The following is a 27,835-nucleotide window of genomic DNA, read 5'->3' as shown; positions in this document are numbered from 1 at the left end:
CTTACTAAAGCACGGCTATCATTAGAGCAGTAATATTATTAGTGAGGTGCCTTACAGGTCCCAGAACATACTCGTGTCACACCTTTACAATCACGTGTGTGCCAAGGACAACTTCAAACCCCCAGTCTACAAAGACACGCTCAAGCAGAGCACAGGTTGTCACCTGTATGGGCTCTGCAGTCAGAGAGGACCAGAAACAGCTCTCCAGCCAACCCTTCCCCTGGGGCATGACCTAGGGTGAGCCCTTGACCTCCTGGACCCTCTATTTTCTCACCCACAGATTAGAATAAGAGTCTTCACCTCCAGGTGTTGTTGTTGTTGTTAGAACTAAATCAAACACAGCGTGTAAAAACATCTGATGCAAACTTGACTCCCACAATATTTACCAACTGCTTATCTATGGATTAGACGTCATGCCCCCTTCTGCGCCCTGCGAACAAAACAAAGTCCCTGCCTCATGGAGCCTGTGTCCCCGTGGTGAAGACAGGCAGTAAGTAAATACGTTACACCTGTCACAATGCGATGATACGAAGAAGCATAACCAAGCGTTAGAAAGCAGTAGAAGATCTCCATAAGGAAGGCCTCCAGGAGGACGTGCATGTTTATCAGAGACCAGAAACACCCGGGCCCTGGGAACGTGGAGTGGGAGCAGCACTCCAGGCTTTCGGAAAGAAAATGCAAAGGGCTTCAAGCCTTAGGCAGGAGAGCACTGGGCATATGGGCAACAGCAAAAAGGCAAGAATAGCCGAAGCAGAGGAAACAAGGGCACAAAGCAGAGAAAATAATCCAGCAGCTGCAGCCAGATCACACAGGGCCTCAAGTAGGTAGGTAAGATGGAGTAAAGTGTTTGTGTTTTCTTCTTCTTTTTTTTTTTTTTAAAGATTTTATTTATTTATTTGACAGAGAGAAATCACAAGTAGGCAGAGAGGCAGACAGAGAGAGAGGAGGAAGCAGGCTCCCTGCTGAGCAGAAAGCCCGATGCGGGGCTCGAACCCAGGACCTGGGATCATGACCTGAGCCGAAGGCAGCGGCCCAACCCACTGAGCCACCCAGGCGCCCCTTTGTGTTTTCTTCTAATAGAGGCAGGGGTTTGAGCAGGGATGATCTGCTTTCTGTGTTAAAAAGACCACTCTAGCGCTCGGCTTCAGCAGCACATACACGGAAGTTGGAACAATATGGAGAAGATGAGCATGGTCCCTGCACAAGAATAACAGGCAAATTTATGAAGCATTCCATATTTTTATTTTTTATTTATTTTTTAAAGATTGTATTTATTTGACAGAGAGAGCACGCGTGCACACAAGCAGGGGCAGCTGCAGAGAAAGAGAGGAAGCAGACTCCACGCTGAGCAGAGAGTCAGGACGTGGGGCTTGATCCCAGGACCGTGGGGCTTGATCCCAGGACCGTGGGATCATGACCTGAGTGGAAGGCATATGCTTAACGACTGAGTCACCCAGGTGCCCCACACTCCATATTTTTAAATCAGAAATTTATGAGATTGGTTACCTGCAGCAGGTGGATGGATTGGGGTGGAAAGAACGAGGGAATGGGATTGGGTAATAGGGATGAGAGGTGAGCATGGGTTGGATGGACTGGAATTGTAGGTATCGGTATGAGTTCACGGTTTCAATATATAAATACAGACAGATAGATATAGAAAGAAATGTAGTGTATATGCATATACTAGTATATATACATATATATCCCAGCTCTATTAGTTGACATCCCAGGGGCAATGAGCACACCTACAGCCTAGAGCTTGGTGTCTAAATACTATTCTCCCCAAATAGGAACCAGGGATCCTAGGAGAAATGGTTGATTCCAAAGACAAGGCAGGGAAACACAAGATGAGCCTGGAACACCTTGTGGTGTCAGAAAATAAGGATGTTCTCAAAAATTGTCAGAGGCGTACTACGAGGACATGGGAGCCAACTGGAAGGAGCTCTCAATGGCCAACACTGGTACAATCTGAACAAGAAAATAAATAACGATAGTACTGGATTCTGACTCATGGAATAAAGTAAACATTCAAGAGGCCATACTGTCATAAATAAATAACTGAACAAATGAATGCGCATGGAGGGACAGTTCTTGCTTACAGAAAAATTGCCATAAATAAATGTCGAAGGGATAAGCGAAATAGAAATTACCATGAGAACACCAGTAATAGTTCTTGTAGGCAAGAACCACTGATGGATGTTAAAACTAATGGGTGGGGCGTCTGCCTTCTGCTCAGGTGATGATCCCAGGGTCCTGGGGTCCAGTCCCCCATCGGGCTCCTTGCTCGGTGGGGAGCCTGCAGAATTCTCCCTCTGCCTCAGCTGCTCCCTTTCCCTCTGCTGCTCCCCCTGCTAATGCTCTCTCTGATTCTCTCCCTCTCAAATAAATAAATAAAATCTTAAAAAAAAAAAAACCTAATGGGTGAAAGTTTGAGATGAAATAGGACATTTGGATACTATCAAAGTTTTTCTCCATAAGCTATTTATGAATAACAAGGGGAAAATTATATATATTACTTATAGTACTTATAGTGGAATAATATTTATAGTGGAAAAACACAACAGATATTACCTTCTATCAACCATGTGATCAAAGTTAACATTATTCTAAGTAATAACATATGGGAACAGCAAGTGCCCGTGTTCTGACACACTAAGGAGGACAGGACATTGGCCAGGATATTATTGCCAAAAATGTATTATGTCAATTTAAGAATAAAAATAATTTTAATTTTTTAAAAAGGTTTTATTTATTTATTTGTCAGAGAGAGAGAGAGAGAGCACACAAGCAGGCAGAGTGGCAGGCAGAGGCAGAGAGAGAAGCAAGTTCCCTGCTGAGCAAGGAGCCTGATGTGGGACTCTATCCCAGGACCCTGGGATCATGGCCTGAACCAAAGGCAGTGGCTTAACCAACTGAGCCACCCAGGTGTCCCAAAAATAATTTTAATTTTATAAATACATAAAATGTTTATAAATATGTACTTTTATAATTTATAAAATATAGATTATACATACCTAAGCTTTTATACAATCTATAATATCATTTTAATTTTAATAACTGAAAACTTCAAAGTGACAGATATACTACAAACCTGGCTCAGACTCTTCAGAAGTATATGGTCACAAAAGACAGACAGACTAAAGAAGGCCAAGAGAACATGTCAATAAAATGAACTGTGGTGGGTGCCTGGGTGGCTCAGTTGGTTAGGCGACTGCCTTCAGCTTGGGTCATGATCCTGGAGTCCCGGGATCGAGTCCCACATCGGGCTCCCAGCTCCATGGGGAGTCTGCTTCTCCCTCTGACCTTCTCCTTGCTCATGCTCTCTCTCACTGTCTCTCTCTTCTCTCAAATAAATAAATAAATAAAATGTTAAAAAAAAAAAAATGAACTGTGGTAACCTAGATTGGATCCTGGGCCAGAAAAAAAGACATCTGTAGGAAAGCAGGCAAAATGTGAATAGGGTCTGTAGAGTTAATAGCGTTGCAATAATGCTAATTTCTGGTATCAAAAATATACTATGGAGGGCGCCTGGGTGGCTCAGTGGGTTAAGCCGCTGCCTCCGGCTCAGGTCATGATCTCAGGGTCCTGGGATCGAGTCCCGCATCGGGCTCTCTACTCAGCAGGGAGCCTGCTTCCCCCTCTCTCTCTCTCTGCCTGCCTCTCTGTCTACTTGTGATCTCTGTCAAATAAATAAATAAATAAATCTTTAAAAAAAATATATATATACTATGGATATCTGAGATGTTAAAATAAGGAAAAGCTAGTTTGAGGGTTGTTTAGGACCTCTGTACTATTTTTGCCACTTTTCTGTAAATCTAAAATTATTTTAAGATTTAGAAAGTTGTTTTTCTTTTTTTAAGATTTTATTTATTTATTTGACACAGAGAGAGAGAGATCATAAGTAGGCAGAGAGGCAGGCAGAGAGAGGAGGAAGCAGGCTCCCAGCCAAGCAGAGAGCCCAGCGCGGGGCTCGATCCCAGGACCCTGACTGAGACCAGGAACAGAGCTGAAGGCAGAGGCTTAACCTACTGAGCCACCCAGATGCCCAAGATTTAGAAAGTTTAAAAAGAACTTTGAAGACATTATACCAAGTGAGAGCCAAACACAAGAGGAAAAATACAAATTCCACTTCTATGAGTTACGGAGAGTGGGACCATATGAGAGTTCCCGTACATTCTACTTATTTTGTCGGTAATCCTAAAAGCATTCTAAAAAGTAAAGTCTATTAATTAAAAAAAAAAAATCTATACTATGTTGAGACTAAACTAGGGGTCAAAAGTGGTTACAGGAATGGCAGTTAGAAAACTACCTCACTCGGGGCACCTGGGTGGCTCAGTGGGTTAAAGCCTCTACCTTCAGCTCAGGTCGTGATCCTGGGATCCTGGGATCGAGCCCCGAGTCGGTCTCTCTGCTCAACGGGGAGCCTGCTTCCTCCTCTCTCTCTCTGCCTGCCTCTCTGCCTACTTCTGATCTCTGTCTGTCAAATAAATAAAATCTTTAAAAAAAAGAAAGAAAACTACCTCACCCACCCACAAGAGCCTATGGTCATCCATCCAGGGGGAAGTGGTGAGGGTGAAGAGAAATGTGTTAGCCAAGAACGGAAGTGGGGGGCTGTGGACCACAGGAAGCCCAGCAGACCCTACTGCCTGCTGAAGCTACAGTCTGGGCCTCTGACCTGGACCAGACCCCATAAGACACGTGGGACAGTGCCTAGCTCGGCATGGTCTAGCTTTCAGCCACCCAGACTGCCACACAGGACCAGTCCACTTCCCCAGTTCTGACCCAGCCGATCCTCAGAGAGAATGCCTCAGGAGAAGCCCCCAGAAGGAGGGAGCACAGAGAAAAGAGGACACAAAACTGTCGCTAGGGAGAATGTGCATGCCAGGAGATCAGCCAACTGCAGAGACCATCCCAGCTAAGAGACAGCCTGGGGGCAGCCCTGAAATGTAGGGCGGTTCCCACATTCTTCTTAACCCAGGAAGGGGTCAACACAAATGTGACTGATGGCGAAGGAACTGTAGCGTAGCATGGCCAGCGGTAGAGGAAGGCAAACTCCCAGGAAGTACGGCTATCCAAAGGGGCAGGAACACCAGGAATGCAAAAGTAAAGACTTAAAACTTCTTTTCGTCTTGCCTTATGGCCACAGACTGTGAACAAGTCACTCCAGTGGAAAAGTTACTCCCAGCATCAAAAGAATACCTATCGGGTGTCTGGGTGGCTCAGTGGGTAAGCGTCTGCCTTTAGCTCCGGTCATGATCCCCGGGTCCTGGAATGGAGCCCCGACATCCAACTCCCTGCTCAGTAGAGAGTCTGCTTCTCCCTTTCCTACTCCCCTGCTTGTGTTCCCTCTCTCACTGTGTCTCTCTCTGTCATAAATAAATAAAATCTTTCTAAAAAAAAAAGTATACCTACAGCTGGGATGAATCAGAAAGATAAGAAAGAGAGTCAAGATGGTCAAGGGTTATGGCTCTTGACTCTGCCTGGCCAAGCTGTATGACCTTGAGGAAATTATTGAACTTTTCTGAGCTTCCGGTTTTTCTTTAGTAAGATGGAGACAATAATAATAGTAATCAACTAGTCAGAGTATTGTGAGAATGAAGGAGCTATCTGTGCTACTCAGCGTCATGGCTGGCACATTTCAAAGAGGCAGAAACTGAGGCTCGGAGACCCACAGGAACCGGTGGGCAGCAGAGCCTTGCCAGTCAGACTCCAAACCATTAGACCCATACAGCCCAGAGGCAGAGGTCACCGGCTATATGTGGCCTTTGGGGACTAGAAATATGGAGGATCTTGATTGCGATGTGCTGTCAGTATAAAAGACACTGGATTTCAAAGACTTAGTACAAAAAAGAAGCAAAATGTCTCACGAATAACTTTTATATTGATCACATGTTAAAATATGAGTTTGGACATATTGGGATAAATCAAATATACTAAAATTAATTTTACTTTCTTCTTTAATTTTCCAAATGGAGCTACTCAAAAATGTTCAATGACGTGTATGGCTTGAATTACATTTCTACTGGACTGCACTGAGCTATACCAGGGCACCTTCTGGTGAGATAACCCGGGGCAGAGACGCCTGTGAATGTCAGAGTTGTAATGGACTCATTCGAAAAGGACAGGGGACCTAAGTCATCTGGGGGAAAAAAAGCCTGTAAAAGACAGCTATGCCTGAGAGCTAAAAATCTTTTGAAATGCTGTGTCTGCAGGATTGGGAGAAGGGCCTTCCTTATGCAGGAAGGCGAGGGGGCTGGCAAGATCAGGAATAGAGAGCTGGCAGAAGCCAGGGCAGTCTTGACCCAATACATAGGGCACCGAAGAGAAGAGCCATGTGGATTCTCTGTGCCTTTTTTCGGCTAACCACAAGGGTCAGAGGATGAGAAGGCTATTTTCTGTAGACTCTGTAAAGGAAACAGGAAATAGGACAGGAAATCAGACTGCCATATCAGAGGGGAAAAAATACAGGACTAAATTTCAGCTAAATAATGAACACACTTTTAGTATAAGTATATTCCAAATGTTGCATGCGACATCCTGATACTAAAAAATTATTCACTGACGGGGCGCCCAGGTGGCTCAGGCAGTTAAGTGTCTGACCTTGGCTCAGGGTCCTGGGATGGAGCCCTGCATCAGGCTCCACGTCCAGCAGGGAGTCTGCTTGACCCTTCCCCTGCTCATCGTGCACATTCAATCTCTCTCTCTCTCTTTCTCAAATAAATAAAATCTTTAAAAAATTATTCATTGTTTATCTGAAGCTTAAATTTAATTGGGACCTGTATTTTTTTTAAAGGTTTTATTTATTTATTTGACAGACAGAGATCACAAGTAGGTAGAGAGGCAGGCAGAGAGGAGGAAGCAGGCTCCATGCTGAGCAGAGAGCCCGATGTGAGGTTTGATCCCAGGACCCTGAGATCATGACCTGCACCGAAGGCAGAGGCTTTAACCCACTGAGCCCCCCAGGCCCCCCTGGGACCTGTATTTTATCTGGCAGCTCTACCAGGAAGGCAGGGAGCAGAGTGTTTGGAAAAACAAAGTGACATCCTGACTCTTCGCTGCAGGTCAACCAGGAAGGCAGAGACTGCCAACCAAGGCCCCTCACACAAGGAACGGCATCGAACCTTAAACCACAGCAACAGGAGAACCTGACTCTGAGTCCCTGGACCCCAGCGTGTCCTCAGCCTGAGGTTATACTGATTCCCACTCAAATAAATGGTAATTTGTAATAGAAATAAGGATAAAATGATAAATGTTAAGAATATCTACTTAGCTACTTAAAAAAAATCTTGTTCTTTCATTTTGTGTTCATCTGTCTTTTATAGGAAATGATAACTCATTCGCATTGCTGTTTCAATAAGGAACTCTATTCTCAAGGGAATAATAAACACGTTCACAGGCTTCACTACCGTTCTCCACTACGTGGAAGCTGCTCAGTGCCACAGTTAAGAGAGCACTGGCTCCGGAAACTGACTACCAAGTTCAAATCCTGGCTCTGCCACTAGCCGCGTGACCTCGATGGGTTACTTCCCCACTCTGTGCCTCGTGTCCTCAACTGTAAAATGAGGTAGCAGTGTCTACCTTTCCGGGTTGTTGTGAGGATGAAATGAGTTAATACATGACTCCATAAGTGTTAAGCATTTAGTAAACACTCAGAAAATGGGCTTTCTAAAAAAATGTGTGTACTTGTTATTTTTAATCTCCATCATCATTCATGTCTCAGAAAGGGTAGATTGGTGATGTAAAGGTCAGGGAACTTGGGTGGGCTCTGTGCTGGGTGCCCTCCCTGCCCCCCTTCTCTACCTGGTACCCTTTCACCTTCCCTGCCTGACTCCACTCAAAACCCCTGACCTTGGGGTTCTGTGGTGTAAGCTCAGGGCAACAGATGAGAAGAGAATGTGGGACACAGGTGTGAGGTTTATCCCCACTCATCCTACCTCCTTTATGCTCTAAAGGGTCCTCCTAACCATCCCAGAGTGAGGACACTCCCACCATCTCTCACCTGGGTGACAGTGAGATCCCCACTGGTCTCATGCTTCCATATTTGCCACTCCCTCATACCCACTGTCCGCAATAGCCAAAGAGGTCATCAAAAAGATAAAGAGGACCATATCGCTTTCCTGCTCAAAACCATTGAATAGTTTCTCATCACATTCAGAATAAAATTCAAACTCCTTACCAAGGCCTAGAAGGCCCTACATGATTCAGTCCTTCTCCACCTCTTCCATCTCATCTCCAAACATACTCTCCTCATAAACTTCCCTGGAGTAATACTAGGCTTCTTTCTGTCTGTCTTTCAAACTTTCTAGGCAGGGATAACCCTGCCTCAGGGCCTTTGCACAGCCATTCTTTCTGCTCTCCCTCCAGATCCCATAGCCATCTCCTTACTAATATTCAGATCTCAGTTCAAATGCCCCCTTCCTAGGAGGACTACTATCATATCCAAGGGTTACTGCATTTGTTTCTTTTCTTCAAATTCTAAATTATTTTCTAAAATTCTCTTGTTTATCTGTTTATCTGCTGTCTCTCTAACTTGTCAAGCCTTAAGAATGGGAACTTGGACTCACTTGTTGATGCTGTGACCCCAGCATACAGCATAGTAACTGGCAAGTGCTCTGTATATAACTAAGCTTAGTAAATAACTAATGGCTCAGCCAGTCCACTAACCAAATTAGTCCCTCCTTGTCTCTGGGCCCCAATCTCGTTTTCTGTAAAGTGATGGGATTGGGCTGGATATTATTTGAGGGTCCTACCAGCTCTGTCATGCTGTATTTCAGAGATCCCCAAAGGAAACTCCCATTGAACGGCATTTCCCTGGAACTGGAGATAGTTCAGCAATACCCACATGCTGAGGACAATTCATGGGAATCTAGGGCTGACAACTGCCTTGTCTTTTGCTTACCAATTAAGTACACTTGTTCCTCTTCCCTGGATGTTGTCTCTTGCAGATCATGAAGAAATCTGCTGTTCACCTCAATGATATCATCGATATTTGAGAACAGGACATCCAGATCTCCCTGGGGCAGCTAGAAGGAACAAAAAACCATAGGAGTCTCTGGGAGTTGAGCAGAGGGACGGTTTGCAGACTTTGGACATCAGTCCAGAACATTCACACCTTCAGGGTCCTATTACTCTTGGGAATATTGTCACAGTGGAATGTTTGCAAGGTTTTGAAAAACTTTATAAATTAGGTGTTCTCATTACTCTACAGGAAGTGAGGAAGAGATGGAGGGCTCAGCATGGAATGAAAGCTAAACTGGGGTTTTATCCCAGATCTGCTGGCAGCCATCATGTTTCTTCCCTCAGTTTCCCTATCTGTCAGATTAGGGTGGAAAGCTGGATTTCCTTCCAGCTCTGACATACTTGGCACCCACCACCATTACCTTGACATATATTCTGAACTCCAGCTACTATGAACTGGCAATTCTACTGTAGGACATCTATATATGTGCATGGGTGTATGCAGGAGATTGTGCGTGTGTGTGTGTGTGTGTGTGTCCTGGATGCACAATCAAGTAGGAAGAGCTAACTGCAGAAAGATTTCTAGAGTGTGCTCTTATTTTTGTTGGAGTAAGTAACAACCTGTAGTTGTTTGCTTAATACCTACAGAGAAAAATCCTAATTTCTGGAAAGTAAAATATGAGAAAACTTTCACTTCCCACATTTCCCACTTGAGTATTTCATTCAAGAAACACTAATTGGAGGTCTCTGATTTATGAGTCCAGAACTGGGGGTACATTGCCCTAATGGTGCTTACATGCTAAGGGATACTTTATATTTTATAAAGAGAGCTTGTATTATTTCTGAAATCAAGAGGGAAAAAAAAAAGATGTAAAAACCCACCATCATGATAACTTCTTCCTGTTGCCATCTCCTAAATGAGACGACTGGAATATAGGTCAGTTTAAGCAATCTGTTGTAAATTTGATAAAGGGCTACTTTATGCATTAGCTCACTTAATTCTCTGGGGTGATTACTTCTCTCTCCATTTAGCAGATGCATACACTGAGGCTCTGATGTGTTAAAGGCCTGGCTGAAGGCTGCACGCCCAGTAAATGGAAGCACCCCAGCTTCCATCCAGATGACTTCCCGGCCACCACACCTTCCCCTCCATCAGGCCTGCTCCTGGAAGAGCTGTGGGGTCTCAGAAACCAGGACCCAGGTCTGCCCCTATTAAGGGAGGCTGTGTGCAGCCCCCGTACCTGCTGCAGGCGGCTCCTGATGTCAGAGGCACAGAGCCGGAGCAGGTGCAGGTAGGAGAGCTCAGTGTCAATGAGCTCCCTGACAGCCAGCCTCTGATGCAGCGACAGTCTGTCCCCAGAGGCCTGGCCTTCTCCGTCAGGACTCCCTGTCCTGGAAGACGGCTCATCAGTCCCATGTTCAGCCATGTCGGCAGGTTCTAGGAAAGGCAAACACATCCCAACTCACTTCCAGGAGCACTACTGGAACATACTGTGTCTAATCCAAAGACAACTATTCATCAAGTGGCCTAAAAACATCTCTAGCTTGCACATCGCACAATGAAATGTGTATTAGCATTTGTGGGCAGTATCTGAGCAATTTGAAAAGGTAGAACAAGGCTCGTAATTGCTGACATTTTCCAGGGTTCAGATAATGTGTTTGCCTAGCTTTTCTTCTATTTTTTTCCCAGCTCTTGACCCAGATTTCTTTATTTGGTTCAGCCCAGTCTCTCCCACCCTCTGTCCCAGGGGTTCCCTCCTCTCTACCCCCACTACCCCAATCGGGCCCTGTAGTCCATCCCATGGGCTCTTCCATAGCCTCCAGGAGCACTGTTCCAAGTCTAAAGCCCTCTCCCTCTGGCTGCCGCCCACACCCACACATCCTGGAGGTGCTTCCAGCTTACACTTCCTGAAACAAAGCTGTGATCATGGCATTCTGCGCTATGGGGTTTGAACAGCTCCCTGCTGCTCTGTGGTCCGGCTCCAAGCTCATTTTCCCCTTCACAGACCATCCTCCAGCCAAAGAGAGCTACGTGCTTTCCTCCGGGCCTGCACAGTCATTTCCTGCTTCTGTGCTTTTGCACCTGCTAGGCCCCCTCCCATGTCTCTACCCTTGGACATTCATCTTCCCTTCCCTTTCCTGAACCTCCCAGCCCGATGGACCTTTCCTCCCTGACACTCCCACAACCCCTTTATCTCTAGGCTTAAAGGTACAAATGGCAATACTGTGAACAACATGGCCTAAAACCCCTCCCTGCTACAAAACATCCTAGACAGGCTGTATCGGCATAAAACTCCCTCCTCAAAGCCCGGCAGGGCTTGTAAGAGAGGAAAGGAAATAGCAAGACCCCCAAACAGAGAGAACTGGAAAGCAGAGCAGGAGCAGCTGAGCGGACGTGGCTGGGGCCCCAAGTAGAAGTGGGCAGGGAAAAGGGCATGGCCAAGTTCAGGCAACCAGGGACTTGGGCACAGGTGTTCAGACAGGAACAGGAGACAAACTTCTTCACAGAACTGGGACCCCCAAAGACTCCAGTAAAATGGTGGATCGAAAAGAAAAAATGTCCCCCACTCACATAGAAGATGAAGTCCTCTTGGCTTGGGTCCTACACGAGGACAAAAAGTCCCCTCTGAAAATTCATAAAAACAGGCCTGCCCTCACTGGGCTTTAGGTTCAAATTAATACTACACATGTGGCCCAAGTAACCCAAAGCTGAGAAACTGACAAAAACATTTCTGGACTAATGCTATTCTGAGTGCTCATAGAAATAAAATGTCTCCACCTGTGAACCCTGTCCTGAAGATGAGTTTGCCATCCAAAATTACAAGATCTCCACAGCAATGAGCAGGAGTAGACCCCAAGAACACCAGAGAGTCAAACTATCAGGTAAAAACTGTAAAATAAGCAAGGGGGGAAAAAACCCCATAATATATAAAAAAAAAGACCTGTGCAATTTTGATTTTTTAAAGCACCAAACAGAACTTACAGAAATTAAACATAAAGTCTTCAAAATTAAACACTGAATAGGCAGATTAAATAGACATCTAGAAAAGAGAAATACCAAAAGGGCACAGAGATCTGAAGAAATTATCCAGATTGCTAAAGAGAGAGAAAAGCATGGAAAATATGAAAGAGAGCTTAAGGAATCTGGATATTGAAAGAAGAAGGTTCATGCATCAAATCTGAATTCTAGAAGGCAAGAATAAAGAGAGTAAGGAGAGGCAATATTCAAAGAAATAAGAGTAAGAATTGCCCAGAATTTGTAAAAAAAAAAAAAAAGAAAGAAAGAAAGAAAAAAAGAAAAAATATATATATATGAATTCTTAGATCCAGGAAGTACAAGTCCCTAACAGGATAAGTATTTTAAAAATCCGTATCTAGATCCATTGAGGAGAAACTGCAGAACCTTGAAAGCCTAGAGAATTTATCCTTGTATGTTCCTCTTCTCAGAAAACTATGGGAGAATAAATATCCTCCACCAAAATAAAGAAACAGGAAAGAGGAAGACACAGGTGGAGGGCACTGGTGATCTACAGTGAGAAGGGCCAAGGAAATCCCCAGATGGGGAAGGAAAATCCTAGGACTGACCCCTGGCTACAGGCCGATGGCAAACAGTCTATGGTATTTCAGAAGGTGCTAGAACGTCCTGAGAATAGATTCATTGAATCGATAAAGAACACGGTATATCTTTAGGGATAATCACACAGATCATACATACAAAACTAAGAGGTAAACCATCAAACAAACACAAAACAATTGTTAAAAAAGTTGTGCCAGAGCAGTTACCCTTGTGGAAGGGGTAAGAGGACTGATAATAAGAGAAGACATGAGGGGGCTTCCAGGGTGGTGGTCGTTATTTGACCGGGGTGGTGGTTATATGGGGGTTTGTTTTGTGAAAATTCACTCAGCTTCACTTTTCTGTTTGTCATATTTTATAATAAAAAATTAAAAGCAAAAAAAAAAAGTTGTGCCAGGGCACCTGGGTGGCTCAGTTGGTTAAGCGACTGCTTACAGCTCAAGTCATGATCCTCCAGTCCTGGGATCAAGTCCCACATCGGGCTCCCAGCTCCACAGCGAGTCTTCTTCTCCCTCTGACCTTCTACTCTCTCACTCTCTCTCTCACTCGCTCTCTCTCTCAAATAAATAAAATCTTTAAAAATAAATAAATAAAATTTAAAAAATTTAAAAAGTTGTGCAGGAAAAATAAAAGTAATTGTACATTGCTGCCTGGTTCAGTTATAAATACAATTTATACACACTATAATGCAAGTGACCTAAACAATATGATGTATAACTATACTGGGAGTATGTGGTCGTGGGAGGAGTGTGTATGTGTGGTGGAGGGGAGTAAAAAAACAACTAAATCTTCCGTGGTAGAAAGTCAAAGAATAATACATAAACCAAAAGCTCATTCGACAGTACCTGCATGCTATTTAAAGACATGGAGGGACATCTGCATGGTGCAGTTAGCTGAGCCTCCAACTCTGGTTAAAACAGAATGACCTGTGTTCTCTCCAACTAAACTCTAGCCGATATAGGTATGAACAGGTAACTGACAAAGGAAGAAGTTTAAATGGCTAATACACAAATGAGGCAAATGTGATTAAGTAAAACCACAATGGGGGCACCTGGGTGGTTCAGTGGGGTAAGTGTGGACTCTTGGTTTTGGCTTCAGTCATGACCTTAGGATCGTAGCCCTGCGTCAGGCTCCAAGCTCAGCGTGATGTCTGCTTGAGACTCTCTCCCTCTCTCTGCCCCTGTGCTCATGCACTCTCTTTCTCCCTCAAATAAATATATCTTTAAAAACAAAAGTAACGGGTGCCTGGGTGGCTCAGTGGGTTAAGCCTCTGCCTTTGGCTCAGGTCATGATCTCAGGGTCCTGGGATCGAGCCCCGTGTCGGGCTCTCTGCTCAGCAGAGCCTGCTTCCCTCTCTCCTCTCTCTCTCTCTCTCTCTGCCTGCCTCTCTGCCTACTTGTGATCTCTCTCTCTCTCTCTCTAATAGATAAATAAAATCTTAAAAAAAAAAAATCACAGTGAGATAACATTTCATGCCCATCAGACTGGCAAAATATAAAAATGTTGGTGAGACTGTAGATGACTGGGAAGTCTCATGTACCGATATGGTAATGTAAATTGTTGCAACCACTCCAAAGAGCAATTTGGCAATAACTAGAAAAGTTAAAAATGCTTGCACCATCAGGCCAGTTCTACTCTTAGAGATAACCTGTCTTTAAGAAACTTGTCCACTTGGGGGCGCCTGGGTGGCTCAGTGTGTTAAGCGGAAGGCTCCGCTCAGGTCACGATTCCAGCGTCCTGGGATAAAGTCCGGCATCTGGCTCCTTGCTCAGCAGTGAGCCTGCTTCTCTTTCTTCCCTGCCTGCCACTCTGCTTACTTGTGCTCTCTTTCAATCTCTCTGTCATATAAATAAATAAACTCATAAAAAAAAAAGAAACTTCTCCTCCTATACACAAGGATTGGAGACAAGAATGTTCACTGCAGCACTGCTGATGATAGGAAATTAGAAACAACCTAGATGTCCATCAACAGGAGAATGGGTTATTAACTTGTAATATATCCATACCATGGAATTCTCAACAACAGTGAAAATGAACAAACTACAAATTCATATATCATAATGGGTAGTCTCACTAACACTGTAAATAAAAATATATATTATAATATATAATATATAAATAATATATATAATATATAATATAATATATATCATATATATGTATTAAAAATTTTGTGAACATGATCAACAGTAAATTCAGGATGGTAGCAGCCTCTGGAAAGGGAAGCAGAGAAATGGAATTGAGGACATATCAAAAGGGACTTAATGGGATCTGAAGTTGTCTTGTTTTGACCTACACTTCTGATTTTGAGATAGAGATTCACATGCAGTTATAATAAATAATAAACTGATTCCATGTACCTTTACCCAATTTCCTCAATGGCAACATCTTGCAAAACTCTTAAAACAATCTCACAGCCAGGATAGAAGCAAGGCACAGCTCATTTCTATCACAAGGATCCCTCATGTTCCCTTTTCACTCACTTCCCTCCAGCTCCATCCCAACCTTAACCCCTGGCCATCAGGAATCTATTCTTCACTTCTATCATCTGGTCATTTCAAGAATGTATGTGAATGGAATCATTACAGTGTGTCACCTCTGGGGACTGACTTTATTCAATCGGCATAATGTCCTGGAGATTCCTGTAAATTGTTGCATGTATCAGTAGTTCCTTCCTTTTTATTGCTGAAGTAGGAGAAGTCCTATTTGCTTAAAAATAATGAAGCACAGAGGACAAAAATGTTAAAATTAAATAAAGCGAGGCGGTAAGAACATGGTATTTGTTTCACTGTTCTTTGTTCTTTTCTGGATGGGTAAAATATTTCCTAATATTTAAAGTGGCACACATCCCGTTCAAACTTGTACTTGGTTATTTAGGATTATTTAGAACCAAGCCTCAGCCTCCTGCCCAGACCCTACGCACTCAGAGACAGGGGAGCACCCATTCACCTGGTGTCCTTCACTATTCCTCACAATACTGATGATACTTGCATATATAAATGTCCTTTGGGAGGGACTAGTAGCAGCAGAAGTTTCTGTCCTGGGCCATAAGCGCTGACCTGTGGATCAGATGATCTGTAAACTGAATGGGGAGAGCAAAGGGCCTAGAAAGATCCCAGAATGCATCTGTCTGATGCACAGCTCTGTTCCAGCTCTTGAACACTGCCCGTGGCCTGCTGACCTGTCCCTGGCCTGAGTCACTAACACTCACCCCCCCTGCGCATAGTAGGTTCTCTAGAAAGATCCCAACAGGCTTTCAGGAGAGCTACTCAGGTTCCACTACTCAGAACTATTGCTAAACAAACAAAAAGCACATTCTACAGAGAACTGCTACATATTTAAAATAGCATTAATTTGCACTTAGGTTAACTGCAAGCTAGACCTCCAAGTCGGCCTGGCAAAACCTCCCTGTAAGAGCATTTGGTCATCTCTTAGTTTATGGTCTGTATAAGGGAAAGAAACATACTTTTATTTCTTTAAAAATATTATACATTATTTGGTAATGAAAAGGAATGAAGTCCTATGGATATGTGCTCTAACATGGATGAATCTTGAAAACATTACGCTAGGTCAAAGCAATCAGTCACAAAGGACCACATATTTTATGATTTGACTTATATGAAATATCCAGAACAGGCAAATCTATAGAAAAGCAGATCATCGGGTTCCTAGGCTAACGGGCTAGGGTATAGAGTGTGGTGGCTACTGGGCACAGGGTTTCTCTTGGGGGTGGCGAAAATGATCTAAATTTATTGTGGTGATACTTGCACAACTCAGTGAATATACTAAAAACCACTGATTTGTACACTTTCAGTGGGTGAAGGATATGAGATGAGTTATAGCTCAATAAAACCATTAATCAGAAAAATATTATATAGTAGTAACTGCTGGCAGAGGTATGGGAGAAATTGGATCGCTCAGACATCACTGGTGGGAATGCAAAAATGGTATAGCCACGGCAGGAAACAGCTTGTCAGTTTCTTTAAAAAAGAAACCTACACTTACTAACAATTATAACTTCGGGCATCTATTCCAGAGAAAGAAAACTTATGTCCATACAAAAATGTGTCCACAAATGCTTACAGAAGTTTTATTTGTAATTTTCAAACCGGAAACAATCAAAACGTTGTTTTAATAGGTGAGTTTAACAGGTGAACGCTTTAGGGACACTTGGCTGGTTTAGTCGGTAGAGCATGTAGGTACTCTTAATCTCAGGGTCATGAGTCCGAGCCCCATGTTAGGTGTGGAGCCTACTTAAAAAATAATTAAGAGGGACGCCTGGGTGGCTCAGTTGGTTGGACGACTGCCTTTGGCTCAGGTCATAATCCCGGAGTCCCGGGATCGAGTCCCGCATCAGGCTCCTAGTTCCATGGGGAGTCTGCTTCTCCCTCTGACCTTCTCCTCGCTCATGCTCTCTCTCACTGTGTCTCTCTCTCAAATAAATAAAATCTTTAAAAAAAATAATTAAGAAAAGGTGAATGCTCTAAAAGAAAGAAAGGGTATATCCATTACAACTGAATACCCAGAAATAACAGGGATTGAATTATGCATAAATTGTAATAGCCTGAAGGGCGTTTGAGGGTATTACACGGCCTGAAAAAAAAAACCAAACTAATCTTAAAAGGTCATGTATGATTCCATTTATGTCACGTACAAAATTATAGAGACAGAGAACAGATTAGTGGTCACCTGGCTAGGGATGAGGGTGAAGGGCAGGTGGGTGTGACCATAAAGAAAGAACACCAGGGAGAGCTTTGTGGTCACGGAATAATTCTGTGTCTTTTTTTTTTTTTTTAAGATTTTATTTATTTATTTGAGAGAGAGAGCAGAGGGCTAAACTGATTTTAGTTCTAAATTGCCTATCATGGGGGGACACCTGGGTGGCTCAGTTGGTTAAGCAGCTGCCTTCGGCTCAGGTCATGATCCCAGCGTCCTGGGATCGAGTCCCACATCGGGCTCCTTGTTCTGTGGGGAGCCTGCTTCTCCCTCTGCCTCTGCCTGCCACTCTGCCTGTGCTCGCTCTCTCTCTCTCTCTCTCTGACAAATAAATAAATAAAATCTTAAAAAAAAAAAAGTTTAAAAAAAATAAATTGCCTATCATGGGGACTCCTGGGGGACTCAGTTGGTTAGGTGTCTGCCTTCGGCTCACGTCATGACCCCAGCGTCTTGGAATCAAGCCCTGCATTGGGCTCCCTGCTCAGCAGGGAGCCTACTTCTGCCTCTGCCTGCTGCTCCCCCTGCTTGTGCTCACTCTCTGACAGATAAATAAATAAAATCTTTTTTAAAAAATTGCCTATCATGGGACATGAAAGAGATCCCAGGACTGAGCATGACTGGACTACAAGGAAAGCCACGTTTCCCAAGCTTGTTCTCTGAGATAAGCCTCCTTATCGACCCAGACCAGGAAATAGAACAGGGACAGCCAGCCTGCTCTCCCAGGCTTTTGGGTGGTACTTGTCCATACAGAGCTGCAAAGATAGTGGGTAAGTTAAGCTATGTAATTTTTTGTTTTTAACTTTTTATTTTGAAATACTTACAGACAAGTATAAGACTTACACACTCATTCAACAGGAAGTAGCAAGGATAGTACCAGATTTTCTGTGCATCTTTCACTTGGGTCCTCTGATGGTTACCTATTATTTAAATATAGCACAATATCAAAACCAGGAAATTGGCATCAGTCTACTATTTGTGAATGATTGTTTTTATGTCATTTTATCACATGTCACATTTGCGTAACCACCACCTCAGTTAAGACGCGGGACTATGGGTACTGGATGGCACAGTCCATTAAGTGTCTGGCCCTTGATTTTGGCTCAGGTCATGATCTCAGGGCTGTGGGATCAAGCCCCTTGTCAGGCTCCATGCTCAGTAGGTAGTCTGCTTGGGGTTCTCTTCCTTCCCTCTCCCTCTGCCCCCCACCTCATATAAAAGTAAACAAATCTTTAAAAAAAAAGAGAGAGAGAGGGGCGCCTGGGTGGCTCAGTGGGTTAAAGCCTCTGCCTTCGGCTCAGGTCATGATCCCAGGGTCCTGGGATCGAGCCCCGCATCGGGCTCTCTGCTTGGCAGGGAGCCTGCTTCCTCCTCTCTCTCTCTGCCTGCCTCTCTGCTTACTTGTAATCTCTCTCTCTGTCAAATAAATAAATAAAATCTTAAAAAAAAAAAAGAGAGAGAGAGAGAGAGAAAGAAAAGAAAAACAAAGGGAGGAAATGCCTATAGAAAGAAGAGTGGCCACACTGGAGTCCTGCCTGACATTCCTGGTTTATACAGACATACTGAATAGTCAAGGAGAGACGTCCTGTACGAAGAGCTCCCAAAACTCTAACAACCCATAAGGATCAGAGATTGACAAAATTATGAAATAACTTCCAAAGTTCTGCCCCTACTATGATTGCCATGTATATTTTAAGATTGATGTTCAGAAAAAGTAAGATACAGGCACACTATTTGATGGCTTTGCTCCCCTCTTCTTAGTTCTTAAGAGGGACTTCAAGAGTCACTGTAAAGGCTTGGAGTCCACACTCTAGAGCCAGAAAATCCAATTTTAAATTCTGATTCAGCAATCAGTCAGCTGGCTTTCCTGGGATAATTATTAACCTCCTTTACAGGGTGATTATAAAATTTCATAAGATAATCCATGTAGGGCCGCCTGGGCGGCTCAGTGGGTTAAAGCCTCTGCCTTTTTTTTTTTTTTTTAAGATTTTATTTATTTATTTGACAGAGAGATCACAAGCAGGCAGAGAGGCAGGCAGAGAGAGAGGAGGAAGCAGGCTCCCTGCTGAGCAGAGAGCCCGATGCAGGGCTCGATCCCAGGACTCTGGGATCATGACCTGAGCCGAAAGCAGCGGCTTAACCCACTGAGCCACCCAGGCACCCCAAAGCCTCTGCCTTTGACTCAGGTCATGATCCCAGAGTCCTGGGATCGAGCCCGGCATCGGGCTCTCTGCTCAGCAGGGAGCCTGCTTGCTCCTCTCTGTCTGCCTCTCTGCCTACTTGTGATCTCTGCCAAATAAATAAATAAATCCTTAAAAAAAAAAAAAGATAATCCATGTAAAGTGTCTAACAGAGTACGTGGTACAAGGTAAGCTCGCAAAAATTTTAATAGTTGCTTCGTTACTATTGTTGTTTCACTGTAAAGGATAGCACTACCATGGATCCAATGGGTCAAGACATTATCTAAGGACACTTGGCTGATCATATTCAAGCTGAAGGTGAGAACAGCTGATCATGATGATAATAATAACAGGAATGACACACCAGAGCCTGACTCAAACTGTAGCAAACACCAAGAAATGGGAGCTAAGGATTGAGGGACCATGAAACTGAGCCCTGAGGCCATTACTCAGTCCAGCCATGATGGAGACTGACTGCCTTTAGGTGTTTTGTTTGTTTGTTTGTTTGAATTAGATTTGGGGGAGAGGGAGAGAGAGACTCTTGAGCTAATTCTAACACGGGGCTCAATCTCACGACCCTGAGACCATGACCTGAGCCAAAATCAAGAGTCGGATGCTTAACCTACTGAGCCACCCAGGCATCCCTGCCTTTGGATTTTCTTAGGAGCTAATATATTTTCTTTCCTCACCCTCTTTAGCCTTAGCCTTTTGGGGATTCTGCCACTTGAGTAAAAGAGATGGTCCCTCAGCCTTTATAAAGGGAAACAGAGATCACCGGGAGCCAGGATAGATAAAAAAACAAAACAAAACAAAACAGAATAACAGGTAATTGCAGACTATCCTCATTCTCTTACTGAAAGGCAACTAGGCCAGTGGCTCAAAGGAATGCTGTACGCTAGTGTAACCAGCCTGGCAAGGTCCTGATGTCTTTCTAAGCGGTCTCTCTAAGGAGCAAGACATGGGTGATGGAGGCTGAGAGCTGGGGGTTGGGGGTGGAGGGGACCATAGTAGAGTAATATGAAATAAAAACTGATAAAACTAGGGACAACTAAAGACTGATAAAACTAGGGACTGATAAAACAGACTCATCAGTTAAGAGTCTGCATTTGGGGATGCCTGGGTGGCTCAGTTGGTTGGACGACTGCCTTTGGCTCAGGTCATGATCCCGGAGTCCCGGGATGGAGTCCCACATCGGGCTCCCAGCTCCATGGGGAGTCTGCTTCTCCTTCTGACCTTCTCCTCGCTCATGCTCTCTCTCACTGTCTCTCTCTCAAATAAATAAATAAAATCTAAAAAAAAAAAAAAAAAAAAAAGAGTCTGCGTTTGGCTTGGGTCATGATCCCAGTGTCCTGGGATGGAGCCCTGCATTGGGCTCCCTGCTCGGCTGGGAGTCTGCTACTCCCTCCTCCTGCTCTTGAAACCCCCCTTTAAAAAAAAAAAAAAAAAAAAACTGAAAAAAACTACATAATTCAAAGAACATTGATCAATTTCAACCTCTGTGATCTGCCCAGTTTAAGGATATCCATCAGTTCCTTTAATGCTTTCCATCTCTAAGACCACCTGAGTCTAAACCTCTACCATCTTTCTCCTGGACAAGTATAATGGCATCCTGATTAGATTCACAGCACCAGAGGGGAGTGAGGCACAGGTCATGGTCCCAGCATCCTGGGATCAAGCCATACCTCAGGCTCCCTGCTCAGCGAAGCCTGCTTCTCCCTCTCCTACTCCCCCTGCTTGCGTTCCCTCTCTCGCTGTGTCTCTCCCTGTCAAATAAATAAAAATCTTAAAAAAAAAAAAAGAAAAGAAAGAAACTGACTGCTTTACTTCTTGCTTGAAACCCAAAGAAGTTTTCTCTGATTCCCATCCCCCTTCCAAAGAAGCACTCCTTTCCCCCAATAACTATTTTTCTTATCCTATTTGTTTTACTGGTTCATTCAATAAAGGGTAAACTCCACAAGGAAAGGGATCATGTCTATTTTTTTTTTTAAAGATTTTACTTATTTGTCAGAGAGAGAGCACAAGCACAAGCAGGGGGAGCAGCAGGCAGAGGCAGAGGCAGAAGCAGGCTCCCCACTGAGCAGGGAGCCCAATGCAGGTCTCAATCCCAGGACCCTGGGATCACAACCTGAGCCAATAGCAGACGCTTAACCCACTGAGCCACCAGACGTCCCTATGGATCATGTCTGTTTTATTCACCAACACATTACACAGTATCTACTCTAGATCAGGCACATGGTAAGTACTCGATTAACTGAATGGATGAATGAAATGGAGAAACACTGGCAGATCAAATTGCCAATGACACTGTAACAAGTGGAGGTTGACTAATATAATCATACAAAATTCTTGAGAGCCACCAAAATGTTTAAGATGGGGGGGGGCGGTGGGGAGAGCAACTCCCCTTGGGCTTTGTTTTGTTTTGTTTTTTTTTAATTAATTTTTTACCTTGGGTTTTATATAAGTGGAATTGTAGCGTCTGTACTCTTGGTCTGGCTTCTTTTCTTTTCAGCAAGATTATTTTGAGATCTATCTGTGTGTCAGTAGTTCATTACTTTTTTTTTTTTTAAGATTTTTATTTATTTATTTGTCAGACAGAGATCACAAGTAGGCAGAGAGGCAGGCAGAGAGAGAGGGGGAAGCGGGCTCTCTGCTCAGGACCCCAGGATCATGACCTGAGCTGAAGGCAGAGGCTTTAACCCACTGAGCCACCCAGGAGCCCCAGTTCATTACTTTTTAATGCTGAGCATATTTAATTGTAGGGACATAGCACTGTTTGTTTACCCACACACTGGACAAACAATTGGCTGTTCTCTGTTTCTCTCGTTCAATAATGCCAGACCTAGGGATGTGTCTGGATCACAAGATAGATGTCAAACTTTTAAAGAGTGGTTGTACCGTTTTACATTCGCACCAATAGTGCATACAAGTTCTAGTTCCTCCACATCCTTATCAAGCTTGCTACAGTCAGTCTTTTTAATTTTAGCCACCTTCATAGGTAGGAAGTGACATCTCATGTGGTTTTGATGTGCATTTCCCGAATGATGAATTATCTTGAGCATTTTCTCAAGCACTTACTTGCTACTCATGTTTTCCCTGGACATCATGGTTTTGTTCAATTTACAAAAGAGGCTCTCACTCATTACATAATTTAGACAAACAATATAGAATTTATAAGGAATATATAATCCCCCACTACCAATCCACACCCCCAACACCCAAACAGATAACCAAAGGTGCATAAGAATCACCAGGAGCCCTTGTCAGATGTGTAAATTCTTGTCCGCTGGCTTGAAGATTCTGATTCAGGTGGTCAGGGATGGGGCATTTCCACAAGCCCCTAGGTGATTTCTTTTTAAGATTTTTATTTATTTGAGAGAGAGAGAGAGAGAGAGCAAGAGAGCGAGAGAGTGCACACACACAAGCAGGGGGATCAGCAGAGGCAAAGGAAGAAGCAGACTCCTCACTGAGCAGGGAGCCTGATGCGGAATTTGATCCCAGGACCCTGGGATCATGACCTGAGCCGAAGGCAGAGGCTTAACCGACGGAGCCGCCCAGGCGCCCTAGTTCCTCTGATGCAAGTAGTTTGTAGATCACTTCTTGGGAAAATTCTGCTTTTAATCTCAACCTACTACAGAAATGTTGAAAGAATGAAGGCAGCGAGTCTGGAAGTAGAAACATGAAAGAGGTCCACGGGCTGCGTTCAAATAAGGAAGAGCCTTGGCCTAGGAGAGTATGTTTGCTCTATGCCATCCTATGAGCACCAAATGGTTAGAATCTAAAGGTCAAATTAGGGAAAACTTTCTAGTTTTCTGTCTGGCTCAGTTGGTAGAGCATGCAACTCTTAATCTTGGGGTCCTGAGTTCAAGCCCCACAATGGATGTAGAGCTTACTTTAAAAAAACAAAACAGGGACACCTGGGTGGCTCAGTCTGTTAAGTGACTGACTTTTTTTTTTTTTTTTAAGATTTTTATTTATTTGACAGACAGAGATCACAAGTAGGCAGAGAGGCAGGCAGAGAGAGAGGGGGAAGTGGGCTCCCTGCTGTGAGCAGAGAGCCTGATTCGGGGCTGGATCCCAGGACCCTGGGATCATGACCTGAGCTGAAGGCAGAGGCTTTCACCCACTGAGCCACCCAGGTGCCCCAAGTGACTGACTCTTGATCTTAGCTCAGATCTGATCTCAGGGTCGTGAGTTCAAGCCTGTGTTGGGCTCCCCCCATTGGTGTGAAGCCTTTAAAAAAACAAACAAACAAAAAAACAACTTTCCAACAGAGCTACTGTGAAACAAAATCAGGCCACAGAGCCAGGAAGGGAAGGAACTTGCCAAAGTCACTGAACTTGCAGAAAAAGGACTTCTCTGGGTTGAGAAATGACTGGCTCAAGGGGAGGCAGACAGGGGGCAAGAGAAGAGACATCACACACATTCTCTGTTTCTGAGGAAGAACTCTCCTTTATAAACACCTGGAGAGGCATGTAACCCACCAGACAGGTAATTTGTCTCAACCCAAATTAAATAGCAGCTATTTGCCCTAAGCCATATTTCCTTGACTCTATTTGCAAGGCCTAAAATGGCAGAGAAAGAAAACAACACTGTATTTTTTTTGTAAGAGCAGTTCTTTTTATAGGCAAGTAGGCCTGCCCAGGCCCTGTCCTCACAATTTTGGACCTGCAGATTTTAAAACTCTTAAGCCTGGGGCACCTGGATGGCTCAATCAATTAAGCATCTGCCTTGGGTTTGGGTGGTGGTCCCGGGGTCCTGGGACCAGCTGGGTGGGGGATCTGCTTCTCCTTCTCCCTCTGCCCCTCTCCCCTTGTGCATGCATGCATGTGCTCTCTCTCCATAAATCAAATAAATCAATAATAATAATGATAAAAACTCCTTAGCCTGTCAGTAAACAAGCTATAGGCTTTGGACAATGGAGCTCAACAAACACTATTTTGCTTCAGTTAAAGCACTCAAACACCACCCCCCCCATCGGTTAAATAAAAAGCCATTTATTTGATCTAGAACACAGTCAACCAAGGCTCTATTTACCACAACAAGCTGCTGATCCAAGAGGGATGAGAGCCAACTGCAGCAACTCCTGTGCCTCGGCCAGAACTCAGCCGAGCCCACATCACCTGGTAAGACTGGGTGTCGCCCAGGTCCCCACATCACCCTCCTCTTTCCTCTCATTTAGAAACAAGCTATGCAGGTGCTGGTTCCACTCAAAAGAGGCAAGCAAGGCCCAGTAAACAGTCCTTGTTAGAATGTCTGGTGGCTTCTCCTCTCAGCCTTTCACCTTAGGCCAAATATTGATGTGGTGCTTTGCTGTACTTTTGTTTAGATGATCATCGCCAAGATCTGTGCTGTCGCTTTGAGTCATTATAGGGTTCTCTTTATAGTTTCAGGTTTACAATGTTTTTAATTTTGTGTTTTATTTCAGAGACAGCCCAATGTCTTCCATGTCATCATCTTTCCTAACTGGCACAGCTGCGAGCCACTGGGCTCTGTGCACCTGCACCGCTCACTGAGCACTCCCTACGTGCCAGACACTGGGATCAGCATTCATTCTTAAGTCGGACAATAACTTGAAGGAGGAGGCAGACAATCTCATCTCTATTTTACAGATAAAGCCGGGCTTGGGACTGAAACTAATACTGCACTAGATAAGTGAACTAACTCAAATTTAAATAAAATCTGTAAAGAAAAAAAAAAAAGAGAGCAAAACACTGGGTCTTGGAGAGGTTAAACGGTGTGTCCAAGATCACCCAGCTAGCGGGGTCAGAACACTGGATTGACAGCCGGTTCTCGCTTTTTTCCCTGGTTGCATCCCTTTAAAAAGAGCAAAAAATTGCTCTTGATAGCACAGCCTGAGTGCCAGCCTTCCAGTCACTCCTTACAGCAGAATGCTTCGTGTCAAATCTGAAACGGTGTGCAAGGTCATGTGTGAACCCCTCTGTAGGAAGGGATCCAGGTGTCTAAGGGGTCCAGAATCCCAAGAAGGTGAAGCCCGCGGACAGGCTGCTGTTTCTCTACTCCCCTGCAAGTTCTGGTCGCTCACTGTGCCCAGAACACTGAACTCCCGGGGGAGCCCGACACTCAGGCTTCTGTTCTCAGCTCTGGCACTTTTCTGCGGGTCCTTGGCCAAGGCAGCACAACATAGGGACTTCGAATTTCCCTTCTCTTCCCCCCACCCCCGCCTGTAGTAATAATTATACTTTCCTTGGCAAGGATCCTTTAATACTGTTTGTATTTTTCTGTTGTTTCAACCTATCGATTCTTATTAAAAGTCACCCCAAATCCTACACTGAAGCGGGCAGGGATAAACAAACCGACGCAAGAAATAATAGTTTTTTTCCAGACCACCTTACCTCTCTAGGCCTTATCTGCCCACCTGTAAAAGGTCACGTGGATCAGGTTGCTTGCATTTCGTTGCGGCCCCAGGACACAAAGCTCCACAGCGCCACCTGGACCCGGGCGTCCGGCCCGTCCACCCCGCCCCTCTCGCAGGGCGCACTCCCCGCGCGGAGCCGCCGCCGAGGCGGGTGGGACGCCCCGCTCCCCGACACGCGCCGCACCTGGGCCTGGGCGCCGCGGGTCCCACGGAGGGCGCGGCTCTGCCCACGCTGCGTGCGTGCGCGCGGCGGAGGGCCGGCCCCCTTGCGCGCCTTTGTCAATTGTCTGCGGCCAGGTTGTTTTCCACTCGCTGCGCCCGGGACCCGGCCCGGCCCCGGGTGGCCCTGGCCCGCCGCCAGCGCCGAGAGTTGCCGCGACTCTGAGCGCCGCGCCGCCGGGGAGGGCGGGTGCACCCACCCGTGCCTTTCCGCTCAGCCGCCTGCTTGCCCGGTCTCGACGCCCCCAAAACACGGGCCACTGCTTAGGCCACCCGGTGGGAATGTTGACCCTTGGATCACTGACAATCTGGGTATCCGTGGCTCTGCCCAAAGCACCAGATGTTAGGGCTAGACTTCGATTTCATTCCCAGGGTCCGCTGCCCAGAACCTCTGGGTTCTTACCCAGCTCTCCCACGAGCTCAATCTCAGACAAATCTGCCAGTCTCCCTCACCCCAGTCTCCTTTCCTGTGATAGAAAGCTGTACGTCCACTCTCTCCCTGCTGTGAAATAGGACTCTGTTCTAGGCCCTAAGTAGGTCCCCGCCCCCTTGGGGGGCGGGGCGGTGGTGGGTGAGGTTGGTCAGACACTTAGAACATTGACATTGAAGAGTGAAAATCGCTATGAAAAAGTGTCGTATACGGGAAGGCAAACCTTGTTTGTGGGATCGGCAATCGACTAGATTAACTTTCCCAAATCTTCTCAGTTCTAATTCTTATTCTCATTATTAGGGCTTATTATTTATTATTATAAGTGGTAGCAATAGTAATTTGGCTTCCTAAATGCCAGGCACTATAGTAAACATTTTACTTGTGTTTCCTCATTTACCTCATTCACAACTTCTCTATAAAAAAGGCATGCTTCTTAGCATTACTGTTACTACTATCTTCATTTTAGAGAAACTGAGGCCAGAAAAATGAAAGCAATTTGCCTACTGTTACACAGCTACTAAGGGACAGGACCAGTATTCAAATTCAAACTGTTGGAGGCCTCCTGTTGCTTAACCACTAGTCTACACCCACAAAAACATGAAGACCGGGGTGCCTGGGTGGTTCAGTGTGTTAAGCGTCTGCCTTTGGGTCAAATCATGATCCCAGGGTCCTGGGATCAAGCCTCCCCTCCAGCTCCCTGCTCAGAGTGGGGGAGTCTGCTTCTCCCTCTGGCCCTCCCTACCACCTGTGATCTCTCATGTGTGTGCTCTCTCTCTCTAATTAATAAGTAAATAAAATCTTTTTTTAAAAAACCCCCAAAACAAAAAACATGAAGACCAAAATGGGGCTATGTCTCGAATGTGATGGATGAAACTAGAAGGGGAGAGGGGTGGTTTAGTCTGTAGACAAGAAAAGCAAAGGAAGTTGAGAGCTTTCTGATCCATGATCAGATTTCATGTGTGTGACCTGAGAAGTCTCTAGCATGCGGAAATCCATAAGCACACATTGGAACATGTAAGGAAGAACTTCTCTAACAGAACATTTCAAAAGTGGCATCAGTGAGTTAGTGAGAGAGTGAGCATCTTACCACTAAAGGTCAACATTCAAAATATAACACTGCAGGATGCCTGGCTGGCTCAGATGGAAGAGCATGTGACTCTTGATCTTGGGGTTGTGAGTTTGAGCCCCATGCTGGGTGTTGAGATGACCCCCCCAAAAAAAGATAAATAAACTTTAAAACAACAACAACAAAACCCAAAATATAACATTGCATGGCAACTATACATCAATAATAATTTTTAAAAAATTTTAAGTCAGCATTCAAGGGTTGCATGCCCAGTCAGTTAAGCAACTGCCTTCAGCTCAGGTCATGATCTCAGGGTTCT

General features: G+C 44.7%; 1 protein-coding gene and 1 non-coding gene across 11 annotated transcripts in view; one reads left to right on the top strand and one right to left on the bottom strand.

The window, feature by feature from the left end:
* Positions 1-26,494, bottom strand: part of ARHGEF37 (Rho guanine nucleotide exchange factor 37) — a 52,982-nt gene extending 26,488 nt beyond the window's left edge. For 2 of the 10 annotated variants that reach the window (XM_047730688.1, XM_047730696.1), the window contains exons 1-3: positions 25,802-26,492; positions 10,200-10,396; positions 8,900-9,023 (exon numbers count right to left, since the gene is read on the bottom strand). In XM_047730688.1, coding sequence (XP_047586644.1) covers positions 8,900-9,023; positions 10,200-10,385 — 310 coding nt within the window. In that variant the 5' untranslated portion in view covers positions 10,386-10,396; positions 25,802-26,492. Of the gene's footprint in view, positions 1-8,899; positions 9,024-10,199; positions 10,397-18,069; positions 18,166-25,778 lie in introns of all 10 variants that reach the window. The other 8 variants (XM_047730692.1, XM_047730690.1, XM_047730694.1 and 5 more) reach the window with 8 other exon arrangements.
* LOC125101402 (U6 spliceosomal RNA) lies at positions 1,135-1,242 on the top strand. Its single transcript, XR_007127818.1, has one exon. It is a non-coding gene; the product is annotated as a U6 spliceosomal RNA (small nuclear RNA).
* Positions 26,495-27,835: the final 1,341 nt, after the last annotated feature.

The sequence above is a fragment of the Lutra lutra genome, chromosome 5 (assembly GCF_902655055.1).
Source record: "Lutra lutra chromosome 5, mLutLut1.2, whole genome shotgun sequence".
NCBI lineage: Eukaryota > Metazoa > Chordata > Mammalia > Carnivora > Mustelidae > Lutra > Lutra lutra.
Note: the sequence above shows the minus strand (reverse complement) of the source record. Positions and strands in the feature narration are given on the sequence as shown.